Here is a 27,079-nt window from a genome sequence, read left to right as displayed (position 1 = left end):
GACCAAGGGGGGAAAAAAGAGCGTTTCGGATGACACGGGGATATCAACATGGGAAATCTTTGGTGATGAAAGCCAAGGAACAGGGAGGGAGACTGGGAGGGGGCCAACTAATGGCAAAGCCAAATGCGACCGGAGTAATCCTCTCTAAACAAATTAAAGAATGGGGGAAAAAGAAAGAGTAAAGAAAAAAAATCAATGGATGAAGGAAGAAAGAAAGAAAAAAGGAAAAAAAATCCAATGCCCCTTGAAATGAAACTCACTGCTGAAAGCCTAGAGCAGACTAGAGGACTAGAACCCACGATGCTTGTCTGAGTAACGTCAAAACCTCAGGCTACAAAACTTGAGCAGAAAAAAAAAAAAAACCTCCAGACTTGTCACTTTCACACACCTGTTGCCATCACTCTTGCGTGGGCGGGAGGCTGCCAGGGCATAAGAATAACAGCCGGCGGCGACTTCACCTCTCCTCCCATCACATCTCCCAGAGCTAACTTGGTAAGAGACGCATCAATACTACGCCAGGAAATGCGTGTCGTACAGAAACTAGTATCATCAGCTCTATGTTGCACTGCGACCCCCTCATGCTGGACGTTACACAGAGCAAACAGTAATCAGTCATCGAGATTTCAAACAAACATGTTGTCGACATAAATAACACCCCAGAAAGTTATGGTGACGGCGTTATGATGTTTTTTTTCTTCTCTGCAGCCAATGTGGTTCATATTAGAACAAGCACATGATTCCTATCTGCTTTGATAGTGCCAAGTCACGTATCTCAAGGGGTAGAGCCGTTCTCCCCAATCGATCCCTCCTGTGATTATCCACCCATATTTCTGGGCAGGCTTCGGAGCTCTGAGGTTTGCCAGAGATGGCGAGGGGCGACGCCACACCTGTTCCAGGACGAAGCTCTGGATTCCAGGGTTCCCAGGAGAAACCGGGAGAACAGGGGAAAAAAAACGTCCAGGTTTAATTAAGAGGGGTCACCAGATCTAAGTCCACCGCCGACCTGCTGCTGTTCCCAAGCGTCTTCCTCCCACGGGGAAATTACTTGGATGACAACTTCCAAATGTGATTTATGCATTGTGTTTGGATGAAAGCCGCAAAATGCAGTTTATGCATATGTGGTTGACTGTGTAATTGCCATCAAGTCAGAACCCAATCTTTAAAATATAAAAGATCAGTCACATACATTTTCATCACCTCCATTTGAAACAATAAATTATTACTTATACCCCTAGGCCACTTCCCTTGAATGATAAATGGCAATTTTGCATTGCACGTGATATGTGTATGTGTGTGCGTGTGTGCGTATGTGTATGTGTGTGTGTGTGTGTGTGTGTGTGTGTGTGTGTGTGTGTGTGTGTGTGTGTGTGTGTGTTGGTGGTGGGGTGGGGACGTGGCTCTGTTTTCATCACATCACAACTTTTTCAATCAAATCATCATTCCATTATCCAAATCATTTCATAATTTATCACCATTTGTAATCTCTACCCGTCTACTTTTCAATTCCCATAAAATGCCGTTTAAATCAATAATGCTTTGCTGCTTCTATCCCTCAGAGACTGATAAGTCAAAACTTGGATATAGCACAAACCAAACTCAATTTTTAAACGCCAAAATATACATGTTAAGTATGTGTTGTATGTTTTGACCATGGTTTCAGCACACTTTAACACAACATTTCTGCAGATTTCTGTATTGTTATCTCTCCTTGCATTTACAGGAATAGCCTATTAAAAACCTCCCATATTTGAGCACTAGCTAATCTTTAAAATCAACTACCTTTAAGCGGCAGGCACTATTCAACAACTAGTTAACAGATATTGGCAGTGCAGATAGTTAAATCTTTTTCTTAGTACCGTCAAGGTCCAATACTGCAGACGTTTACAAGGCAAATCAATGTCAGACAGACACAAAAAAACCTCCAACAACATTCAATGGGCAAATCAGGCTGTAGACTCTGAGGCAAGATTAAAACATTACAGTCCTTATTTACCAAGTATCACCTTGCAATTGAGTGTTGGAGATTATTATAATGCATCATTGACACATTGCAGTTTCATTATGAAATGTTGAGTAGATAAAGAATTTACTCTCTATTCAAAGGGAAATGATTAAACATGTTTTGTGTGCCTGTACAAAAAAACCCCACCCAAACCACTACACAACTCTGAACGGTAAATACTTAGAAAAATTTGGAAACTTAATGCCAAAGTAATGACTAATGACCGGATAGTTAAAGTAATGTTAAAGAACTTAACAGGGCATTTTAAGTGTACTTATTTTATGATTTAAGTTGATTTTTAGATGGGTGCACCGAACAGACCAGAAAACATAGCAATTAGGCATCTGGACCAAGTCTTCATGATGAAGATAAAATGAATGCACTGAGGCCACTGACGACAGAAATAGAGTGAAACACAGAGGGCAGAATGATAGAGTTACGGAAGTGGCAGTAAGATTTTCATTCTCTTAGAGAGAGGAAATAGCAGAGACCACTCAGCTTCGACTGAGTGTTTAAGTGCAGTCAGTCCGTGCTGTACTATCTGCAGGGCTGCAATACCAGGCCCATACTGTCATGGTTCTTTTAGGGTTATGGACACAGCGAAAGGAAGCCAACATCTGGTTTCTGTAGTCCACGCCTCCGGACTGACAATTTCTCTCAATCAAGGGAGAGGAACAGTCTCCTCTACACACACACACACACACACACACACACACACGGAAACGGGCCTTTGTTTTGTGTCTTATTCAACTGGCAAAATTTGAATATTCCCGTCACATGTAATGTAACCAAACACGGTAAGATTGAACATAAGGAGAACCCTTATGCAAATAAATTCCCAGAAAATGAGAGCAAAATCAATACTCGACTGGAAGGAGAGAGTGGTTTGTTTTCAAGAAAAATCTAAATAAATGTTAAACTCTCCCAGATCAATGTAATTATGAAGTGCATAAATACACACTCTAACTCTCACACTCTGTCTGTCTCTCTCTCTTGCACACACACACACACACACACACACACACTCCGGATGTGCCAGAGAAGAAGGTGGCGCAGCCTCTGCCAACCTTTTAAAGAAAACAAAAAGGCACACGGCCTGCAGCTGCCTCCTATCAGTAACAATAACAGCAGGCAGAGAGAGAGAGAGAAAGAAAGAGAGACAGAGAGGAAGAGAGAAAAGAAGAGGAAAGATGGAAAGAGGAGAGAAAAGACTAAAAAGGTACATAATAGAGTGGGTCCATGAAGCCGACTCTGCACACCTGGTAGTGCACATCAACAAACAACACTACTCAATTCTACCTCATTCTGATATGCACTCCATAAATCCACCTGATTGGCTACAGTAGCACAGCTAATGGCCAATTAGGCAAGTTCTCTGAGCTGACCTGGGGTTTTGGGAATGTCATTTGCGCGATAGTTGCAAAAACAAAGCTGTTTTTGGTTTTTGGCTGAAGGGAGGAGGGGGTGGCTGAGTGAGGGTGCCTAAATTGAAAGCACGCTCACACAAAAACAACTCTCATTTTTTTGGAAACCCCACGGAAGAAATATGAGGGTTTTAAAAATATCTCCAGAGATGAAAGCATTCAAACACTTGCAGCAGTTAGGAGGCATGCTGGAAAGTAGAAACAGTGATCAGCTGCACGAGTATAAACGCATTACAATCTCATGAAGCCCCTAAAAAACGACGTCTCTGTATACAAAAGATAAGTCAACCTTAACGCACATAAAAAAAGAAACTGTAACACTGGAGAAACGTAGCCAGCATCGGTGCTTTTTACAGGTTCCCCATGGGGAATAAAACTCCACGCACTTAACCTCATCTGTGGGCTCAGTAGCTCTCCTACTGGTCTTGAGAGGTCCATAAAACAGCTGTGTTTACGGTAGAGAAGCAGCGGCACGACTCTGGGCAGCTCTGGACACCCCCGTGACGAACAACAGCCCCCCCCTCCCACACACACACACCACCACCACCACCACCCCCTCCAACACACACACACACACACACACACACACACACACACACACACACACACACACACACACACACACACACACACACACACACACACACACACACACACACACACACACACACACACACACACACACACACACACACACACACACACACACACACACACACACACACACACCACCCCTCCACTACACCGGCCTGCCGAGTTGAGGTGCTGGGGGGGATGAGCAGACTCCCACACGTCTACCAGTTGTGCAATAAGAACACTTGCCACCATCTTACCACCATGTGACTGACAGTGACAGAGAGGTTGATGCTACATTATCACAACGATCCTACAAATTCAAATCTTTTTTTTACGTTAAACAAATACAATAATTTCCTGTGTATTAGCCACATTGTGTATAAGCCACAGGACAGTGTTTTATACAAGTTAAAAGAAACAAAAAACATATTGATACCATATCAACTGCCTCTGTGTATTAACCTCATAGCAGAAGAAATTATGCAAAAATCAATGTATAAGCAGCGGCTAATAGTTTGAAATTTACAGTACGTTGGGGACGTGACTTCACTACCACATAGGGTGGAAAAGAAAGCAAACAAACAAACTCAACTGTAAATGCTCACCTTAACTCAATCACCACCGTCTGGTTGCGCACATCGATAAAAGAGTGCCCAATACAAGACAAACGACCTCGAGCTGCGGAAACACAAGACAGTTGGCGGTTTTCAAAACGAGGGCCCTAATCAAGACAAGAGGCCGATATCAAGGGCACTTGAAGAAGGAAGAAGAAGGGGGAAAAAAGCACTGGCGTGGCGCGAGGCGAGCCAGCTGACTCACTTCCTCGCATTATTGCCGGTGTTTGTCTAAGCTGGTGTGTTTGTCGGCCCGGAGGGAGAAGGGGAGCGAGGCCATTGGGACAGGGCACGCGTCCAGCCTGGCGGTAGTGCAACAGGGGTGGACGAGGGACGAGGGAGAGCAGAGTCAGGGAGAGTGACGTAAGGCCCCCACGAATCTGCCAAAGTGTGTGCGAGTGTGCCGGTAAGTGCGAGTTTGTGTCTGTATGAGTGTACCTATAAGAGTGTGTGAGTGCGTGTGTGAGTGCATGTGAGTGCATGTGTGTGTGTGTGTGTGTGTGTGTGTGTGTGTGTGTTCACGTGTGTGTATGAGTAAGGGTGAATGTGTCCATGCGTCTGCCAAAGTGTGTTAGGAAATGCGAGTGTGTGTCTGCATTTGTGTACCTTTAAGTGGGTGTGTGTGTGTGAGTAAGGGTGAATGTGTCCCAAGTGAGTGCGGCAAGACTGCGACAGAGAGTGAAACAAAGAGAGGGAGAGGGAGAATTAAAAGGAACTGGCTGAACATTACAATGTAAGAGGCTCTTTGTTTCAACAGATGCTAGACCGACTTGCAAAGATCAATAACTGAGCATGTTTAACAGAAGACGTGTGTCCAGTGCTCCTATGAATCATTACGTTAATGGATCAAGATATTAATGGGTTGCAGGCGACAAGTTACTTTAATCTGTCCCACACAAAAGGGCACACAGACACAGACACACACACACACACACACACACACACACACACACACACACACACACACACAGATTTTGAGTGTGCATTTATGACCTTCTGGCCTCTCTTTAAGTAACTTACAGTAACTTCCATTAGCCGGTGTTCTGTTGGAGAGAGGGGGGACTCAAGGTCTGGAAGAGTGTTGGCAGGGCTCAGACGACCCAATCAGGCCCCACAAAGACTCCACAATAATGGGGCCAGCGGACCAGGCTGCCAGGTCTGCGGAAAACCTCATTAATGAACGCTGCGAGTATGTCAGGGCACGAGCTGTGCTGTGCCCACGCTTAGCAGAGACTCAGTGTACGTACAGTGTTCCCTCACAGACATACACGTAAGTACACACACACGAACACACACACACACACACACACACACACACGTGAGAGTAGAGAGTGTGGAGCCAACACAAACACCCACAAGCACACACAAGCACACACATACACACACGAGTAGAGTGTGTGCCCACACAAACACATATGCATACAAATGCATACACACGCTCACACAAACACACACACGCATATACAGAGTGCATGTGTCTGCATGTGTGTGTTTGTGTTGGCACACACAGGTTCATGTTGAGAAGCAGAATACAGGCAAAAAAATTTAACTACTTCAAAAGTGTGCTAATTTCGTGCTAAGTTAATTGACATCGTAAAGAGAGCATCACCAAGGGGTAAAACAATTACAAAGATATTTAACTTATCAACCCATACATTACCCATCAACCCTCCTGTTCTCCCAGGTTTCTCACATATTTTAACATGTTATTTTAATATAACATTAGTCCTACCATCCGACCTGTCAGTCTCTGTGCTGTTGTCCTGTTGCTACCCCCTTGCCCTTCAGGTGAAACAGACGTTTTCAAAGCATCGTTTTGCTTGCTTGAAGGCGACCTTAGAGTGATGTTGGCCTATTTAAGATAACGGTGTGGTTGGTGTGAGAGCACGGTTTGACGGCAATCTGTAAGCAAAGTGCAAAGTAGGAATTCTTGCTGTCAGCAGAGGGATAGCAACAGAAAGATGAATGTTGAAATTTCCCCATATTTTGGATGAGTAACCTGGGAAATTTCCCTTATTTTCAATGTTCAATGTTGACAGCTATATAATCAACCGTCTCTGATAATACATGGGATTACCAAAGCCCGTCACGGACATTAACATCAATGTCAACATGGCTGCAAGAAAAACAATTCTGTGTTTCTGTATTTCAATGTGCGCTATTAAATCAGTGGGTAATGAGAGAAGGGGGATTACAAGACTTGACTAATGTTTGGTCGCGAAACAAAAAGTCTGAGAACCACTGGGCTACATGTACAAGTGCTTGGGATTATTCACTCATATCAATATCTAATGGTTTCGGATGGCCAATAATCAATAATGGCTTATGATTTTGGGATTATTCCTTATTTGTCTGTTGCAGAAGCAAAAGGCATACACTGAATTATTATGACTTAATATGCAGACATTTTCTATGAGAAACAACCCAGACACCACCAGGAAAAATCATAATTTACAAAGCTAAAAGTAGAAGAATACCCAGACAACACTGGGAAAAAAGTAAGTTAAAGTTCAAACTATCATTAAAATAAAAAACTATATATTGGCCAGTGGTGGCGGATATCAGCTAAACTGATATCGTTAAACCCTAGTGCGTGCCGTGCATACAGATGCGCTCACTTGCACGCTTAAGCACACACACCCAAATACACACACAGGGCTTTGGGAATGGTGACTGTGCAATGTCTCAGCTCAGTAAAAAAAAACTGTACTGAAACAGCACCAAAAGCCCAAGCAGAATGAGCATTCATTTAACTCAATGGAGTGGAAAACTCATTCTCCGACAGTTTCATAAAAAAAAAAAAAAAAAAACATTCAAGAGAAATGTTTGCCAGTCTCCCTCTCGTGCATTCAACTACTACTTACGTAAGCAGAGTTAATACATCAATTGACTTGAAATGATCTCTGTTCTTCTTTTTTTTTTTGATGACAGCCATTCATAAACTGATAGACTGCACTGGCGCACCATTAAGCCCTTCACTTCCCACGGCATGGCTGCATAACTTGATCTTTAAACCGCAGCTAAATCGTAAACTTTCCACTTATGCAAAACATTGGCCGCCGTCATCAAACCGACATCCCTAGAAGGGAGCAGCATGCTAAATGCATTTGCTTGGCAAGCGACACTTCTTCTCCTCAAGCTGTTTTAGACCTGGAGTGTTACTTACTTCACAGGGCTCCATTCAAACAATGGACTGAGGCGAAAAGTAAAAAGAAAAAAAAAAGGGGCAGTGGAACTTCGAGGGAACCAAAACTTACTCGCCGCCATCACTGCGGCATGGCAACCCAATCAGTTGGCCCGGAGGGATGGTGTGTGTGTGTGTGTGTGTGTGTGTGTGTGTGTGTTGGGGGGGGGGGGGGGGTTCTCTTGGGCAGTCTCCAAGCTTAGCATACTGGCGCTCCTTTCCCACTCTCTCTCTCTCTCTCTCTCTCTCTCTCGCTCGCTCTCGCTCGCTCTCTGTCCTCTGGTTTGTGTCAGTGTAATGGACATTTTGTGAAGGCCTTTTTTCGGAGACACACAGATGGAACTCTGGGGAGATTTATGGCAAGGAGCAAAGGAGTATGTGGCTATCCACTTCGCTCTCTCCCTCTCTCTCTCTCTATCTCACTCCATCTCTCTCTCGCTCTCTCCCTCCAACTCACTCACTCTATCTCTCTAGCTCTCTGTCTGGCCATTTGGAATATGGCTTGCGTTTGCACATTTTTCCAATTTATCTCTTATTGAATTAGGGTACACTCGCTGGTGGTGGTGGTGGTGGGAGAGAGGGTGGGGGTGGGGGGGGAGGGGGTAGGTCAAGGTCTTGGAAGTCTTTCAGTAGAAATGCAAACACAGGACCGGACTAAAAGACAGACCATTTTTCAGGATAAGGCATCAAGATGAACTTATGACGGCAGCTGGGCAAGTGGGCTTTTTGGAAGCTGACATTTCTCCTGAGAACCACGTCAGCAGCAAAGAGGTCAAGCTGCTAAAACTACTGCACTGTTGGTTGATCTAGAATATACTGTATAAAAGCCCTCTAGCAAAAAAAAAAGAGGTGGACACTGAGGTTCTAACCTACATCCAAAAATATGGAAAGCTATAAGGGTCGCCTGGAATAGCCTGCTTTCTACTCATCCCAGCTGGATAAATGTCTAGAACTGAGGGCCAAAGAAAGCATAATGGGTTGCACATACTGTATCCTTACAGGAAGAGGTTGCCAAATAATGATGTTCTCATCATTAGTTGTTCCAACTGTTTTATTCTGAGGGCGCGGTGGAACTGTGGCAATGTCACTGCCTGATAATCGGTCGGCCCGGGTTCCGTCTCTAAACCACTGTTTCAGGTCTGTGTTGCTTTAAAATAAAAGTATCTGCGGAACACAAGTCAACTCAAGGCGCCGTAATGTGTCATCGCTACCCCCGTGTCTGGAAAATAGGTTGGTTGAAAAGACGCATTACTGCAAGCACAATGAAAGAGATTAGTTACTATCTCCAATAGAAGTTCACAGACTTGCTCACCCCATATGTAGTTACCAGGGAAACTAAAACACACACATAGACACACACACCACACACACCCCCCCTTAACCCTGTCAACATCCACCTGTTGAAACACGCCTGGAGACGGAGAGGAACAGGATGAATGGACGACTCTTGGCCTCCTTGCTGTTTTTTGAACTGGACATGGCCCCTCAAGGTCAACCTCTTTTAATTTAATATCTGAGAGAGGAGGCTGAAAAGCGGGAGGAAGAAGCAAAAGAATAGCCTCAAGCTGAAACCTTGTTTTTTCCGCTGCTTGGGTTCAAAACTTCAGGCTGAATTGGTGAAGGCCCCAGTGATGAATGACATTCACCTTGAAGTCACAATGGTTGACACTGTGACCCATTTGAACTGAGCCATCATTAAGCAGCCTGCCTTTGTAGGTGGACAGGGGATGGTGTCTTTTCCTTACATTTTCGACTGAATAACAACTGCGGTTATAATGGTAGACACACACACACACACACACACACACACACACACACACACACACACACACACACACACACACACACACACACACACACACACACACACACACACACACACACACACACACACACACACACACACACACACACACACAAAGGGAAATTCGTGGCATGGAAGGCTTACTTGTTTTGCAGACAGCATGCTGACTTACGGAGTCCATATGTGCACCATTAGTCAGGATCACTTGCTGGTCACTGGCGAGGGGGCTTCCAGTGGAGACCAGGCCTCTCACCGTTCAACGCTAATGAGTGCGACGATAATGACCATAACTGCAAGTGTGTGTGTGTGTGTGTGTGTGTGTGTGTGTAAGAACCAGCATTCAGACACAGACACACTGTGTCTCTGTGTGGATATGAATATGACTGACAGTGTGGCCATATAGATACGTGTGGGCATTCACCTCTACAGTCCCTCTTCTACAGTTTCCACTTTCTTGGTATCAAATGAGAATATCCTTAAACAACAACAAAACAAAAAAACAGTTCTCTCACTGTCACTGGGGACCAGGCCTCTCACCAATCACCGTTAATGAGTGCTACACTAATGACTATGATGGCAAGGCTGAGTGTGTGTGTGTGTGTGTGTGTGTGTGTGTGTGTGTGTGTGTGTGTATGAATGTAAGCATGAAAGTATGGACATAAAAAGCAAATGGCCAAGTATTAATCTCAACAGTTTGCTCCACTTTCTGCGCATCCCCCCCCTCCCCACGCTCTCCCTCAAAAACAGCTCTCTCACTTGATCCTGTGCTAGTTAATTGAGGACCCAGGCAGGAGGAGGCAGAGTGGGCCCCGGAATTATTGGCCCCGTCCAAGTTGTCTCCGGTCAAGACAGCGACGGGGATCTAAATCACAGCAGGAGCCCCCGCGTTCCTGATGTTCGAGGCCCATTCCGGGACTTCCTGTGTCTGAGAGGCAGCCTTTGGCAAGGACGAGCGAGTGCCGATGCCTCTAGCACTCGCATTTCAATTCACTTTTTTTTTTTCCTAAATCACAAAACAATACAAGCAACGTGCTTCCTCTTCGGGACCACATTCTAAAAGGGGAACGCGAATTCGGTTGCAGATTCCACAAGATTTGCAGCGGCCCAAATTTATAGCGTCCAGTAAAGCAGTTTACTTTGTGGTGTGTTATTATGACTCGCTGGTAGATGTTTCAGGGGGAAAGACACAAAACCATCTTCAGAGGAATAACTGAAACCCGAGGCCAGGGGCGGCCTGAGCCAAATGTGATTGGACAAGCTCAAGAGCACCAGGTCGACCAGTGGTTAGAAATATGTGTCCGGTGGAAAAAAAATCCGGCATGGGGTCAGTTCACTGTGTTGCGCGCAACAAATCCTAATGAGATTTTGCTCTGCGGGAGTATTGAAACCTTTCCTTGAGGCTGGGGCGGGGTGGGGTGGGGGCGATGGTGGAGTGGGTAGTGTGAGAGAGACAAGCACTGGTGAGACAAGCGTCTACTCAGTCACCCGGAACACACTTCAAAAGCGATCAGACACACAACCTTACTTCACACACATGAGATACATTTACCTAGCGCTGGATGTTGCAGACCAAATTCCCCTTTAAATGCATGCCATGTCTACCATGGCCTCGGTGTAAGTTTAGATTTGATTAGATACGTGCAACAACAGTTGTAACCACGCCACCACTTCATGATTTTTTTTTAAGCTTAAAAACATGTGGAAAAATCCAATCAGAAACACACCGAAAAAATATTAACGTTTTTTTAAAAGGAAAAAAAAAAAAATAATCACCCACTTGCAGACACAGCATTATTAACTCTGACTGAGCACAAGACGATGGCCTTTGCAGTGCATGCAGGAAGTGGACACATAACGCGCAAACGGGCGGGCGGGGAGGGAACTCAGTGCTGTCGGGGCCTGTTGAGAGGAAGGAGCTGAGGAAAGAACAAAAGGTTCAAAGAGATCTCCATCCCGCTGATTTGGCTTTGAGGTCACTCCACCTGAAGGCCATTATTTCTCCTTAGCCCCAATTTCTTCCCAGAAAAAGAAGGGGGGGGAGGAGGAGAGGAGGAGGAGGAGGAGGAGGCGCAGGCAGAGGATGATTGGTTTGTAGCAATGGTCAATTTAAAAGTCAGATTGCCATATATTACTGTAATACGCTCTGACAACTCTATTGACTCCAGCCTGCTCTCCGGGAGTTGGCCAGTGGGGGGTGTAGGGGAGGGGAGGGGAGGGTGGGGTGGGTGGAAGCCATGGGGGGAGTAAACTGGTGGAACTAATACACAACACCTGTTGCTTTTCAGCATCCCCACACTATATCAAATATACAAACAGTGACAGCTGCACCCCCGGAATGAGATAGCGAGGGGTACGGAGGGCGAACGCGAAAGACAGAGCCACGCGTTGTTCCTCCACGCTCGTCCCAACGGGCTCTTCTCGGGGGGGGGAATAGCCGGGAAGGAGAACGGAACGGGACGATCTCGCATCTCTAAAGTTTCACAGGCAGCTTCGGAGGAGCGCCGTGCACTATCGATTTCCCCCTCTGCCTAAGGATGCCGATCCAGAGGAGGCCCTATCGAGAGCCTGGTTTCAATTATCAGCCCCATAAAGCCCCATGATAGAGATGACATGATCTATTGCCTGGTTGGATGGCATGACCCACGCATGATAGGCTGACAGTCCCAGAGGCTATTCAACTCCGAAGCTGCTCAGACAAGTGTGAGTTATTGCGCGCCTTTGATTGGCCGTGCCAATCGGCGGATGAGGCACTGATAGTTTTGGGTAAGATACAAAAGACACAAAACCCAAGGACTGCCAGGCTTTTGATTTCTTTTATGACTTGATATCCCCGGGCTTAAGGGTTAAAGAGCAGGCTGTGGCTTCAAACGAGAAATAACCTATAAACTTCTTTTTTCTGTTTTCTGTTTCCCCCGCCCCCCTTTCTCCTAGTCAAGCCCAATGCTAAATTTTTCATGCCGGCAAGGCTCCGAGCCCAGTTCTGTTCCTGTAGAGGTCAGTTTATCAGAGACCTGGCTCTGTTTCCACTGGGATCGTACTGACCTCTCGAGGTCCTGAACTTCAGCAGAGCCCTGGGTCACAGGGCTGTAAATCTACAGCGGGATGGATCCAATTTAACCCCTTACTGGGGATGGCTGTCTTCAGCTTGATGGATAGTAGCACTTTTTCCTGTCCATGTGAAACATAGTATGCTACATTAAAAAAGAGCGAGAGAGAGAGAGAGCGTGACTGTCTTCTGGCTTGGCATATTCAAACTATAAACTAGAGTTAGTTTGGTGCTACTTGCTCTCATCTGATGTCGTAAATTTACTGAATAAACGTTAACTTAACGTCAACAGGGTAGTCATAAAATCTATGAACATCTATGAACAGCATTTCTATAGTCTACACTGAGTTGGCCACAGACTTAAAAGGATTCAGAGCCATTTTCATTCCGATCAGAATGAATCATCAGAAAGGGGTGAGGATGTGAAAACTTCTACGAGATGCTGCTGGACAGGGACGGCCATATCGATGGCGTCTGATCGCCGATCAGCATGAGGTGCTCCTTGCGGTGCTATCGGACCCAGAGCCTGGGAGCCGTGTGCAGCTGTTGCTCACAGCTGTCGGGCCCAGTTGTCCGAGCCGGGCCAAGATGGGGGCCTGCAGAGAGACAAAAAAAAAACGTCCGAAACGCTGCGCCCCTCCATCACGGGGCAGCCAGCGGTCTGCCAAACGCGGGGGAAACAACCCCTCTGTGTTTTTGCAGTTGAATCTGGCACGGCACTCGCTCAAGAGAGAGAGAGGGGAATGTCAAGTCACAGCCACGGTTGTGGCCTCACAAACCCGGCCTTTGTGTCCCTCTTTGCGAGGAGCATTCAAAAGTTCCACTTCTCATCCAGTGATCTTGATTCAATGTGCTTTGCGTTGGATAAATAAAGATGAGAATCCCCTTCCTCTTTCCCTCCCTCTACCAGAAGAAAGGTTACACAAGCGTCATAATTCTAGGTCAAACATGTGACTTTTTACCCACAATATTGCTCTTCTTCACATCTGTGAAAAATATCAAATAATTAAATAAGAGCACGCTGACACTGATAGCCGGCTCTGGTCTGAAGGCAGTCAGGCCATAAACAGAGGGAGCAGCCCTGTTTCCTATCCGTGCTGAGCAAAATAAATCTCCCACAGCAGCCTTCACAGCTGCCTGCAAAAAATAGGTCCACGACCATTTCAAAAAACAAGAGGAAAAAGAGCCATCCACAGGGCTTTCAGCTGGTGAGCTTTGGGGCTGTCCCCACGGAGAAGAACTCTGCAGCCTTGGGGGTGTCCGTTTATGTTTTATTTCCTTGTGCACCAAGTAAAGCGATACACAGCATTGACTTAAGACTGGAATCTGACGTGAGGAGAAAAAAATTGATCTAGTCGGCAAGCGAAGCATACTGAAAAATTCAAAGCTATCAGTGTTACAAATGCTTTTTAAACTAAATTGTGTGTGTGTGTGTGTGTGTGTGTGTGTGTGTGTGTGTGTGTGTGTACATGTAGAGCTTTCAGTTCATTGAAGTGGTCAGAGTCAATGTGAGCTGGAAGGTGTGTAATCCGAGCTGACATGTTATGTCTTCAAGGCAGTGTTTGCTAACTGGAAATATGCAGCTCAGGCAACCAGGCTCATATTTAGTTAATGTTTAGCTCTGGCATGAGTGACAGTGAAATGCGCAAATGCGACCTCAGTGTATTTGGAATGGAGAATCTTTCATCTGCTCTGATCTGCTGTCTTTGTGAAACACCGGGTTGAACCAATGCTTCAGCTTGACCAAAATAAATTTAAAAAAAATCACAGCCCTTGAATGAGAGAGCTCTTCAAATGCAGGAAGCTAACAAATGAGCTTGGAATTTGGCTACAGTAATATTATCATTGCTTTGAAGGGTTCAGTATGATGTAAATTACCCAATAACAACTAAACTCCACTCCAGGAAACACTCAGACACACATCCTGGGCTAACATGTTGGTTTAGGTACAGGATGAGGTATCTCAAACCAGCCAATTACAGGGCAATGTTATGGTGTTGGGCTTAGCCTGTGAGCACCCTCTAGTGGAAGATCAAGTGAAGCAGTTTTTTTTTTTTTTAACTCGGGTGGTTTAGTTGATTCACCATGTTTAGTAAGAAGCAGATGTTCTAGAAATGTAGATCATTTCAAAGAGATGCTAGAGATTTCAACACACCGTACAGAGATCTTCAAAATGTCTGACCCTGACTTAAGGCCACTGATAGGGACAGAATAAATAATATAATATTTAAAAAAAAAAAAACTTACTGAAGGCTCCAACCATGGGAAAAGCATACTCCTAGAACTCCAGCCTCCAGATTTGGCAGAGGATGATCTCACCCCACTTTGCGTAGGAGCAGCTGATAAGAGAGGTTGTCAAAAACGACAAATTAATCTGGGAACCGGAGGGAAACTCCGCAGGAACCCACAATCCAAAATAAAAAGGAAACATGCTCACCAAGCCTTAACTATGTCTCATTGCTTTATTATTATACTTTTAATTATACATTTTAATCATCAAGAATAAACATATAATTATCTCCTTTGAAGACTGTCTAAGATGAGCATTGGAGGTGCAGTTCTTAACACAGAACAGTCACCGACCATAAACTGAATAAGGTTAGAGAGATACAGTAAGATGTTATTATTACAGATGCAACATTCAAAGACTGGCTCAACAAGAACAGTTCCAGTTCCAGAATTCCACCATGTAGTAAAATAGAGAGACCAAGCCTACCTACCTAGATGTGCTGTTGAACTACTAGCTTTGAATGCAAACGCCTTGAGGCAAACCTCTATGGGACAGGAGGGAAGCCCACACTAACTAACTTAACATGTTCTATAATCCTACCCCCACCCCCCCCCCCCACCCCACCACCACCACCACCACCACCAACACCCACTATTCCCGGAGCAAGAGGCTACAATATGATGTCATCTTTTGCCTCCTCCCCTCTGTCCCCTCATAAAGAAGAACATACACTTCATCCTTCACACTACATCTAATGATGAAAATGGTGTGATTACATTTTTATGTGTTAGGGCAATGTCATATCACTGATCGTAAAAATTCTTTCCCATGATAAGAATTTCAACTATATGGTCATATAGTGATATCGATGATAGTGTTGCATAATGATATTTTTGCATGATATTAATGAGTAACATAAATGAGGAAAGTGTTCATTGGCGCATGTTTATCAAGTATACATCAAAATGTAGAAGGAAAAAGGCTAGTTCATTATGTCATTGAATTTGCGGAAATATTTGAATATCGTGATATATTCATTGTCATCAAGATATGACATAAGCCATATCATGATATGACATTTTTGACACATCATGCCTCATGTATGTATGTGTGTGTGTGTGTGTGTGTGTGTGTGTGTGTGTGTGTGTGTGTGTGTCTTTTTTGGTGGAGGGGAGGGGGGCAGTGGTGGGCTGAACTTGGGGTGTCCCCCTCACCCACATCCAATTGCATGGCTGGGAAGCAGTAGAAGCATGTGACCTCAGAGCAAACCGACCCCATCTGGGTAATTAACTTCCTACACAAATCACAGGGGTGCCTCCAGCCCTGTTAATGGACTTAGGCCTACCATCAGGGTCCGATATAAAAAAAAAAAGTCGCCTGAAAACATACTGGCCATGCGATATATGAAGACATAGAAAAAGAGCAAAAGCGAGAAAGGGCAATAAACCACTCATATAAGCTCAGTTTACAGGCAAATCCGTGCAAAAAAACCACAAGATGCATCTTTCACAGTGCATGCAGGTCATGGGGGTCATGACACAGCAATGTAACACTTCAAACATAATGAAATCAACAATCCTCTTAGCTGGGAAAAATGTGACAAACAAGCTCCACACGTCAAAAAATGTGTTAATCCACTTCACACAAGGGCTGGGGACACACAAAGTTTGTGTATTGTGAAGCTTATTTTTGCCATGTTATTCATAACTTTCCAATACTACTAGGCTGCTTACCATGTGACCTGGACATTTGCTGGTAACGTTCATATGATGTAAAGTGGGTGTAAGGAGCTCATTACTGAAAGACACACTGTCCGATCTCACACACACACACACACACACTTGAAAATTATATGTGGAATTAGCCAAACCCACACCCTGTTTCTAAGATTTATGGTCAAACAGTCGGGAAAGCCACCGTCTCCTGAGGATGCATAGCCTTTCCAAGGGCAAGTACACCACTAATCTATTTTCCCCTAAGAGTGACTTCAGCCTTCATCGAACCCCTGAGAGGTCATGACAGACTCTTCTGACAAAATGCCTGGGCTGCCTAATTAAATTATAGGCATGGGTAGAGACTGCCAACAATTTTGAGGAGTACTCCAAGCCAATGACTAGGCTATCCGGGGTAAGGACATTCAAGGTTGAGTGAGAGTGTGTGTGTGTGTGTGTGTGTTGGGGCTATGGTGATGGAAGATTACAGACTGCAATGAGATAATGTGTCACTGGATATCATTGGATACGTCCTTTTAAATATCATTTACATAATGTGTCTATAACATAGGTGTTTAGATGGGGCCTACAGGCCTGCTTCCTTACAACAGGCTTGTAGATTCAAACAAACAATTCAAATCAACTAAATTTGACTGTCCTGAATGAGGGGTCAATGAAAGGTGCACAAGCAGATGAGAGGAAGATAGGGGTAATCAATGGAAATGAGTGTCAATCACCACACATTCGTGAGACTTTGTTACCCAATAACTGACCAGTAATAATTCTGTATCACACAATCATCATAACAGAAACACACTTTCCTCACGAATAGTGATATCCATGTCCCCATGGCATATTGACTGTGTCACTTTCTCCGAGCATCACACACGTGGGACAAATGATAATGATACTATATCGATCCGTTCGTTGCAATGCGCACTACAATCGCATTCCATTGCAACAATACAACTCACCGCGGGACGCATCTTGGCTTGCATGGTTAAGGGCTAGCCACTGTTAGCCAAATTAGCTCTTAGTTTTCCTATGGTCAAAGACTGATGCAACTGTAGAATGTAAGCTTCGCCGACTGTTTATTCGCAAACTACATCATGAAAGTAAGTTAACCGAGAACACGCTTTTCTCTCATCCATTGACCCCCAAAACTGGGAAGAGAGATAAACGCTATAACGTTAAGTTAGCCACAGAAACGATTACAGGATGGTAGCGTTCGAAATGTTTTAAGTGATATTACCCGTGGGTTAGTTTTTACTGTGTTCAATAAATTAACATACACTTTACTTAAGTAAGAGAAGGTAACGCTAGCAATCTACGCATTTAAATACAGTATGCTTCAAGCGAGGTTAGCGTTACTTCTTACACTGGCTACATGAAAGTCAACGCCTCCATGAGAGCACTCCAAACATAGCTGGAAGGAACAGAAACATTGCATTCTCTTACTTTAATTTATCCCGACCTGTGGAGGAGTTCAAGCATGACGCCCGAAAAATTCCTGTTGTCTGTTTGGAATTGTGGTACTCTAACAGGAAGTGAGCTCCTGTGGCGTTGCGGCGGACAGGGAGTAGGAAGTATCCCATTGGATGGCGATATGTGAAAAAGCAAAGCAAAGCCCACTCGACTCAGCTGCACCAGCCCACACCACTCCTTACCTCAAACTTGCAATACACCCTTTGATCAGTGGGGAGCGCAAAGCAGATGTTGAAGTTCACTTTGCAGTTACACAGCCACTACTAGACTACAGTTAAATTCCCTTATCACGTCACTATATTTAAGTAGACGTTTGCAGTTTTTCTCCCTTTTTTTACATAGCCTATGCACTTTAGCCTACTTTTTTTTTTAACACTCTCACTCAGTTGGCTCACAGAACATCAATGGGAAGGGTGAAACGGATTTTAACGTTGCACATACCTTTGCACAGTTGCACAGAGTCCTTCAGGCGCGTAGCCTACGCAGGGTGTAGAGTAGCCATTGCATGGCCCACACTCACCTTTCAGAGACCCCCAGATGTTTACATAGTTTGGGTCACAAAAGCCTATAGTGTTGTTTTACCGCCCCCTCGTGGTAACTACCGGTAAAATCAATTATCGATCGGCCAGTTACCAATTTGTGATTCACAGGGGATGCATCAGGCAAAGACTATAACAGTGATGACCGTTTCTTTGGTTTAACTGAACATATAACTAATTCCAAGATGTGTGATATGTGTGCTACACGGTCGGATTATAAACACGCAATTCACCCCCATGCACCACATCATTTATGGAACATCATGTCAGTGTTGTCAGGTGTCATTTCACAACACTGATATATACCATATTATGTGATGCATACAGGTGAAGTGTATTCTTATGACCCCTATATCACAAACATCTGGGCATTAGTTATACGCTCGATGAAGCCTCAGTGACAAAAACTACTACCACAGTTCACTGTTTGATGCTGCCTTCAAAAACGACCTTTATTCCTTTCTAAGTTAAAAGGCAGTAGGCCTAGTTTTTACCATTTCGAACAGAACCATTGTCTTTGCCCATTACTTTAAAAGTTTAAGATCAGACAAGCATCCATTGGGGTCCAAGCATTTGCAGAGCTTCATGCAGGTCGCCGGTCAGCGTCTTCTGATATAGTAATGCAAGTGCCAGAGATCAAACTTAAAAAATATGAACATGTCAAAAACAAAACAGACAAAACAGAATAGTGATTAGGAGGGTCTCAACCTCCAGCTGGGGACAGCTTGCGAAAATTAGGGGAGGAGAGGTGTACTGTGGTATCTTGAAGCATAAATGTAATCTGATTGGCCGGTGACCTCCGTTGGTGCAGCAAAAATTAAACATTTGTTAACTTTTTGACAGAGTTGACGGGAGCAAAGCAGCTTAACAGAGCCACAATACACTTCATCAATGGATGATGTAAGTCAATGCACAATGAACAAGATGTGTCTCCAGAACTCCAGTCAGCGCAAGAAGAGGGTTGAACCCCTGTTGACAAGGTAAGTCAATGGCCTATTGCTAATTCAACACTATGGGCTCTTCTCATTCGTCTTTTTATATCCTCCCTTCCTACCTTCCTCAGCCCTCTATCTCGCTGATCTATAAAGAATGATGGGCAACAACAATGGGATAGCCTATCCAGTGTTCTTTATAGATCAGTGGGAATGAGCCGGAGGACCAAGGAAGGAAGGGAAGCAGGATAGATAAAAAGACAAATGCGAGATGAGCCTTTTGAGTAAAATTCTGAGTGCAAACATACAGTAAGTAGATCAGCTGAATGCTCTCACACATCACACAATAGCTGTAGTTCATGCATGAGCCACGTTGCACATTGCCCATCATTTAAATTAGGGCCCAGTGTTGCTCAAGTTTTCAAAACATTCCAAAGGAAAGCAAAACATGCTGTGTGTAATGACAAGAGATGCCTTTTCAATTATACTAATAATCATGTTGTCTCCACTTTTCAGGGGGTATCCCAAGTACATTGTTTACTTAATTGTTTACGCAAACCTAGTGGTAAATAGAACCCCAAGTCTTCATTTTCCTCACAAAACAAAGCTTAAGGGCTGTTCCATGAGGAGGTTTACCATTCACCCTGAAGAGTTAAAGCAACACGAAAGAGTTTTTGGTACCTAAAAATAATGTTTCCAAAATAATTTCAGTGGTTCATCAACTCGTAACAGGGTGAACGGCATTTCTGCATTCACTTTGCGGCCCTCTATCGGCTATAACTGCACTATGTAACTTTACCAGATGAGGTAGCGTACCTGTAGTTTGATGAAATGAGACATACGAAACTACAAATTTGACTTGCTTCGATGTCGAAATACATCATACGGTCACAAAATCATGCAACATACTCTACATTGTCTGTGGACATCGTTATTGGCTGGATAAACAAATAGCGTGCGTGCGACAGAGGAAAAGTGCTTTAGTGTTGCTTTAAAGGTGCTGTGAGTGATTATGCAGGAAGTCACATTTGTTTGTGTTTAGATGTTTATATTTACATTTATTAGCAGACGCTTTTGACCAAACAAAACACAGCAGAGGTAGTAGCGCACCTCTCCCCTCACTCAGGGAAACTAGACACTGGGTTTCGTTTTTGTTTGGGGGGAAAAGCTGTCCACCCGCTGTTTTTCAGTGCCTGTGCTGCCTACAGAGATCAGATTTTTTTACAGTGTACTCACAGAATGGGCAGCTAGCAGCTGTGAGGAGATGGTTGTTGAACATGACAAAAAATATTATGGGCTTGAAATCGCATACTATCGCTGACTGCACCTTTAACTCAAGTCAGTCACCTTTAACTCAAGTCAGTCACTAAGCCAAGTACTTGGGATACCCCCTCAGACACACAATTGGATGTTTGTAAGCTTCAGGCCTTCTTCATTTTCACTGAATCATAGTGATCCTTGTAATATTTCATATTTTCCATTGGTGATGGTACATACTGTATACTCTGGACAGGACAATCACAAACATCACATCGACATAAACAAGGGCCATCCATGTCAAACAGCAACATAGAGGATGTGACACCAGCATAGGAACAGTTTGCAGTGACCAGTGGAAACGTAAAACACACCAAGCTGACAAACTTACCATTTATTTTAAAAATAACTTTATGGCCGACATGTTACCATAGAGGTCTCCAAAACAAGATGGAAGTAGAATTGTCATGAAATATGAACATAATTAATTTGGTGCTGAGAGCTACTTATCGTAAAACAAAACCACCCGAGAACTAAATTAGTCAGATGTGTTGGCTGGATTTATTCAGAGAAAATGTCACAACACATCTGTTGTGCAATTGTTGTCGTGTTAACTTTCTGACAGACTGATACAGAGGGAACAACCATTTTCTCTTAGTATAAAAAAAACTTGGTAAATTAAAGATAAGCTAAATTCTACTGAAACTCTGCTTCATATAGTATTTGGTGTATTTTCAGTTTTACAGCACTCTTCTTGGCGTAAGGTAGCCGTCTAAGGTAAGGGAGCAAGCTGAAGAGAAACATCTCATCTTCCAACTCATCTGTCCCATCTACCTGCCATTTCCTCTTCCTGCTGGACTTGTGGGAACCAGAAGGAGGAAAGTGAGAGGACGCGTCTAGTCCACTGTGTTCTCCTTCTATTTCGTGTATAACAAAAGATGAATTGCCATCTGCCGGTCTCTCGTCCTCCCTGTCTTCATCGTCGCGCTCATCGTCCGGATCGTCTGTGGCCGCATTGCCTTGTGAGGTCTTCGACTGTATGAAGGGGGTCAGGAAGGCCATTTGCCAGCTGTACTTCCAGCTTCGATGTGTGCCCCCTGAAGCTCGCCGTCGCTGTTCAGAACGTTTATCTTTGATGAACATGTCTCTCAAGCTCTTCCATTTTCTTCGGCAGTCTTCCTCTACGTAAACAAAATAAATGCAAAAGAGTGATCTTTGTTAATTAAGCATGTCTTGGATGCGTGCATGTTTAACCATGTATTTCACACTTGGATGAGTCGTTGAATGAACACAGCAACTAACTTGCCTGTTTGTCTTATAGGACCCAAATGTTGGATGGGACTTGAAAACATGAAACACCCAGGGACAGTAAATCACACGTTGACTGACGTTAACAGTTAAAACAGTCTGTTGCAATAACAATACATGTATAATGTAGTTTCAAACACCGGCGAGATTACCAGCTAATGTAGCAACTAGCGAAAAGCTAAGGTTAGCTATAGCTATCAAGCCAGAACACTTTTTGTTGTACTGGAAGAACAGAAATACCAGCTTCAGGCGCTCAAACGAAAAACGTGTCCGTCGTGTTATGTAATGTGGGAACAATTCCGACAAACTCTGACTAAAACGTTAAAGCACTGGACAACAAGTGATTACTTTTACAGCTGAGCTAACATTAGATGCAAACCTTCGCCGGCTAGCAAAGTCAGCTACCTTACAAGCGAGGCTGCCATACAGTTTCACAGCTCGCTGAGCAGCTAACTAGCTAGGAAAGCTTAGCATACAGAAAGCTAGCTTGTTTTGGAAAATAGATACATCATTACCTGGCATTTCAACTTGCAAACTTACAGCCCTCCACGCTTTTGCCTTTCTGTCGGTATCCTTGTAAGAATTTAAAGTTGAGTTGTATAACTCTGGATAATCCGAAACAGCAGAAATTAGTCTTTCTTCCAATGTCATTTTGGCAAACGAAAGGAGAGAATGTAGCCAGGCTTGCCAGCTAGCTGGCTGGGTTCACAAACACAAGACGATGCGCGTGCGTATTGGCAAATTGCACGGGAGGCTACCGTAACAGTTAGCTACCACCCTGTGGCAGGCAGTCAAACGTGAAATGTTTGCCAAATAAACGACATATTTTGTTCCTCGAGGTGTAAAGTTAACAACGTTATTGGAGATAGCTAACTCTTCAGACAATTAGTTTTATATTTAACCGACTGGGCAGTGTCAATTCAGCGTGCTAATACACCATTGCAAAGTCGGGTCATATTTGAAGATGAGGCTTTAAATGATCGAAAATCGTTTGAATGCATTACTTGATAATCAAGTAATAAATCAGAGTTTATGCAGGCTTATCTGTAGTAGTAAATAAATCAACGTATGTCTTTATTTTGCTATTACTGTGTTATAATACATGCGTTATAGCATAGAGAACATGACGAGGTGGCCGAGTGGTTAAGGCGATGGACTGCTAATCCATTGTGCTCTGCACGCGTGGGTTCGAATCCCATCCTCGTCGGTATCTTTTCACTTTTCTGATACTTCATTAGGTATCAGATTAGGTGAATAGAGCAGAAGCAAATGGGCTAGAGCTGGACAAATGAGCGAGGCGTCTCTTTTGGGAGGTCCAGAGGTCTTCCTGCGCACCAGACTGACTTTGCAGAGAGTCTGGCCTAGATCCATTGGCAAACATGTACAGTATTTCCTGTTTGGTGGATGCTTGTCTTAAATTTAAAATTAATTGGAATTCAATCACTAACGTTTAGTAATGACCTATGTTAACCACGGGGGACACAACAATAGGCTTGCAACTTAAAGCAACACTAAAGAACTTTTCCTCTGTCGCACGAACGCTATCTGTTTACCCAGCAATTAACAATGTCCACAGACAATGCAGAGTATGTTGCATGACTTTATGAAAGTATGATGTATTGCGACATCGAAGCAAGTACATTTTTTTCATCAAACTACAGATACCCAACCGATCTGGTAAAGTTACATAGTGCGGTTATAGCCGATAGAGGGCCGCGAAGTGAAAGCAAGTGCCGTTCACCCTGTTAGGAGTGGATGAACCGCTGAAATGATTTTGGAAACATTATTTCAAGGTACGAAAAACTCTTTAGTGTTGCTTTAAAAGTAATTGCTCTCAGAAACGCCCTCTGTTTGCTGGTTGGTCAGGCGTCCTGAAGTCACTTCATTCATATCTGTATGTCATGGAGCAATGAGGGTACTGGGAGGGAGAGGGTGTGGTGGATACATAGAGCTGTATGTCATCAGTATAGGAGTGAAATGCCTTAGTGCCTGAAGATGTTACAGAGGGGAAGGAGGTATGATGAACAGAAGTGGCCCCAATACTGAACCCTGTGGTACTCCATGCTGGTGGATATCTGACTAGTGGTCCTGAATTTGGACATATAGTAATATGTTCTGTCTGCTAAATAGTGAGCAAACCATGGAAGAGCAGTGCCACAGATTCCAATGCTCGGTAGCCACTCCAATAGTGGTTGATGTGAAATTCTGTCGAAAGCAGTGCTGAGGTCTAGAAGGATGAAGATGGACAGTAGACCAGTGTCAGCTGCACAGAGGAGCTGATTTGGGATCTTAACCAGGGATGTTTCAGTACTGTATTGGATATGGAAACCAGATTGAAATTGCTCAAAGAGATTGTTTTGGAGGTAGGTCTGAAGTTGAGATGGAGCTACTTTCTCCAGTATTTTGGAAATTAATGGCAGGTTATAGGATGATTTCCAGCAATTTTCCCATTAAGACGTGTCTCTTCTCAAGTTAGAAAGTGCAAAAAGAAATACTTTTCTAGGCTGATTTGACATGGAACTACACTCTCATTCTGGCGTAATAATCAAGGAAAGTTGCAAACGTACTATGGGCACAGTGATATCATGCACTTGTTGCCTATGGAGACTATTTTCAGGTGTTGCGTGATATCACTGCCAGGTTTAATTTTCAGGTTGTCTTACTGCATTATCTAACTTGAGAAGAGACCAGTTTTAAATAGGAAAATTACCGGAAATCTTAGTCATTTTTAAGCGTGATGCTAGCAGGTGAGATGCTAATGGTCTAAACCGATTCAATGATCTATGCTAGGCTGGAGCTAAACGTTGAATTGCCAGACTCACAAAATGGTTGCTTGGTAGTAAACCAAACCCTGGAATCTTTCAGCTTAAAGGGATATTCCGCCATTTTTGGAAATAAGCTCATTTCCCACTTCCCCTCGAGCAAAACAATCGATATTTACCTTGTTCCCGTTCATCCAGCCATTCTGTGAGTCTGGCGATACAACTTTTAGCTTCAGCCTAGCATAGATAATTGAATCGGATTAGACCATTAGCTTCGGAATATCCCTTTAAGAGTCTGGCCACGAATAATAAAAATGACCTAACTCGAGGGTCGGCACCAAGCATGCATTTGAAAATCTCACTACATGCAATTGATAACACTATATCCAATGTTTTCTCAGACTGATTCTGGACTTCGACGCAATTGAATAACACTACTAGCTCACACTAGCTCGCCCACTCCTTTTTTGGTTACCACAGATTCCTGAGGTAAAAGTAACATGCATCATTGCTCATTGGCAGAGTATCTTGCGGACACAATTCAAATTTGCTCTCGGATTTTCAGGGTAACAGAATGGCTGGATGAACAGGAAAAAGGTAAATATCAATTGTTTTGCTCGAGGGGAGGGAAACGAGCTTAATTCAGCAAATGATGGAATATCCCTTTAACTCTGTTTTATCTCCCCTTTCAATATTGGTAGTAAATGCCCTAAATTCGGCTACAATCATTTTGGCGATGGACTGTTTAACACAGAGCCTGACGTTGGCTAGACATAACCTAGCCAATTCATATTACTTCTTTGGATAAAGTCTCCTATTTTTACTCTTAAATACTTGGTTGAACTTTTTTTTTTAAGTATATATTTTTTGGGCTTTTATGCCTTTAATGATAGAATAGTGAAGAGAGACAGGAAGTGAATGGGAGAGAGCGTTGGGGTGGGATCGGGAAAGGACCACGGGGCGGGACGAACCCGGGTCACCGGCGTGCGGTGCAGGTGCCCCAGCCCATCGTGCCACTGCCGGGGCCAAACTTTTAACACTGACATGTTTATTATTTGCCCACACGAAATATAGCGTGCAGAGTGAGGAGCTATAGGAGTTAACTGGGAGAAAAGGTAGGTAGCATAATTATGTGTACTTTAACAGTTATGCTGCATTCCAGACCTCATCCAAACGAGTGAGAGGTGGGACGTACCCTACCTGAAACGTCCTACCCAAAGCCATTGATATCTCAAAGTTGCGTCAGCCGTTGACTTTGCTGCTAGAGCAGTCACATGGTTAGTGGTAGTCTCAATAGGGAGGGAAAGTAATCTCATCGCCATCTAGTGGTTGCGTTCCTAGAGGCTAGCGGGAGTGGAGGGGATTTTCTTTTAGAAAAAATATATCTCGGCCCACGATGGGAACTTAGTTAAATGCTATGCATTTATGTCAGCTCTATTGCTTCTAGTGGTCATACTTTATTTTTTAGGATCAGTTTAATTGTTTTGAGTTTGTTTGTAACATGGTGATAACGAACTACAGTCGCATTTGACGTCACCAGGGCGCTTCATCTCCAACTGATCAAAATGGCAATTTGCTTAACTGGCTTTACATATTTTTGTAATAACGGAGAGCGATGTAAACCGCATGGTAATTGCCTTTATGTTGGGATAACTTGTGTTGTGCTCCTACTCACACAAGAGCTGGCAGTAAGTGTGATTGTCTATTAACTAACCAACTAGCTAACAGGCTAATAAATAAGCCATGCTAGGTGAGTAACGTCGTCGAAGGGTGTCACGTCACTTGTAGTTGTAGTCCATTTATGAAATGAAACAAGCAATTACGTTTTTTTTTAAAATAAGGCGAAATAGGGTCTGATATTTTCACAGTTAGTAGATTATTACAGTATGAAGACTGAAAAATATTTTTGGTGGATAAGATCGCTGGTATAGCTGCGTAGTATTGAAAAGTCGGTCTATGGGACTTAACATTGGAGCTGCTCTTCGATAGGAACGCAACCACTTGGGGCGCTGGTTTTCACTTTCCCTCCCTATAGTTCCAAACAAACCCGCGCTCTGCTGCTGCGGTCCCTGGTTTACTACGGGACTGACAGTAATTTCTACTTACGGTAAATACTCAATGAAAATTACTATAAACTGCATTGCCACATGCATATATTACTCACTGAAAATGCATTATTATGCACACGAACATAAGTCATGTAG

The 27,079-nt window shown here is 43.7% G+C and overlaps 2 protein-coding genes and 1 non-coding gene across 4 annotated transcripts in view; 1 reads left to right on the top strand and 2 right to left on the bottom strand.

Moving 5' to 3' along the window:
- Positions 1–18,190, bottom strand: part of disp1 (dispatched homolog 1 (Drosophila)) — a 62,723-nt gene extending 44,533 nt beyond the window's left edge. Inside the window, exons 1-2 of one of the 2 annotated variants that reach the window (XM_062550635.1) lie at positions 18,051–18,190; positions 14,898–14,989 (exon numbers count right to left, since the gene is read on the bottom strand). The gene's annotated coding sequence lies outside the window, so the exon portion shown is untranslated. The remainder of the gene's footprint in view (positions 1–14,897; positions 14,990–18,050) is intronic. The other variant, XM_062550637.1, reaches the window with a different exon arrangement.
- A 3,153-nt stretch (positions 18,191–21,343) lies between these two features.
- LOC134097720 (transcription factor Adf-1) lies at positions 21,344–22,844 on the bottom strand. Its single transcript, XM_062550662.1, has 2 exons — positions 22,629–22,844; positions 21,344–21,986 (listed from the first exon to the last, which is right to left on the bottom strand). The coding sequence occupies exons 1-2, from the start codon at positions 22,762–22,764 to the stop codon at positions 21,502–21,504; spliced, it is 621 nt and encodes a 206-aa protein (XP_062406646.1). The 5' UTR covers positions 22,765–22,844; the 3' UTR covers positions 21,344–21,501.
- A 394-nt stretch (positions 22,845–23,238) lies between these two features.
- trnas-gcu (transfer RNA serine (anticodon GCU)) lies at positions 23,239–23,320 on the top strand. The gene has a single exon. It is a non-coding gene; the product is annotated as a tRNA-Ser (tRNA).
- The last annotated feature ends 3,759 nt before the right edge of the window (positions 23,321–27,079 follow it).

This window comes from Sardina pilchardus, chromosome 12, assembly GCF_963854185.1.
Source record: "Sardina pilchardus chromosome 12, fSarPil1.1, whole genome shotgun sequence".
Classification (NCBI taxonomy): domain Eukaryota; kingdom Metazoa; phylum Chordata; class Actinopteri; order Clupeiformes; family Clupeidae; genus Sardina; species Sardina pilchardus.
The sequence above is the reverse complement of the archived record's forward strand: the minus strand, read 5'-3'. Positions and strand labels throughout refer to the sequence as shown.

Excerpts from the sequence above, each read along its gene's own strand:
- LOC134097720 (XM_062550662.1), bottom strand. The coding sequence starts at position 22,764 with ATGACATTGGAAGAAAGACTAATTTCTGCTGTTTCGGATTATCCAGAG. Across the intron at positions 21,987-22,628 it reads TTTGCAAGTTGAAATGCCAG|AGGAAGACTGCCGAAGAAAA; the intron begins GTAATGATGTAT and ends TTGTTTACGTAG.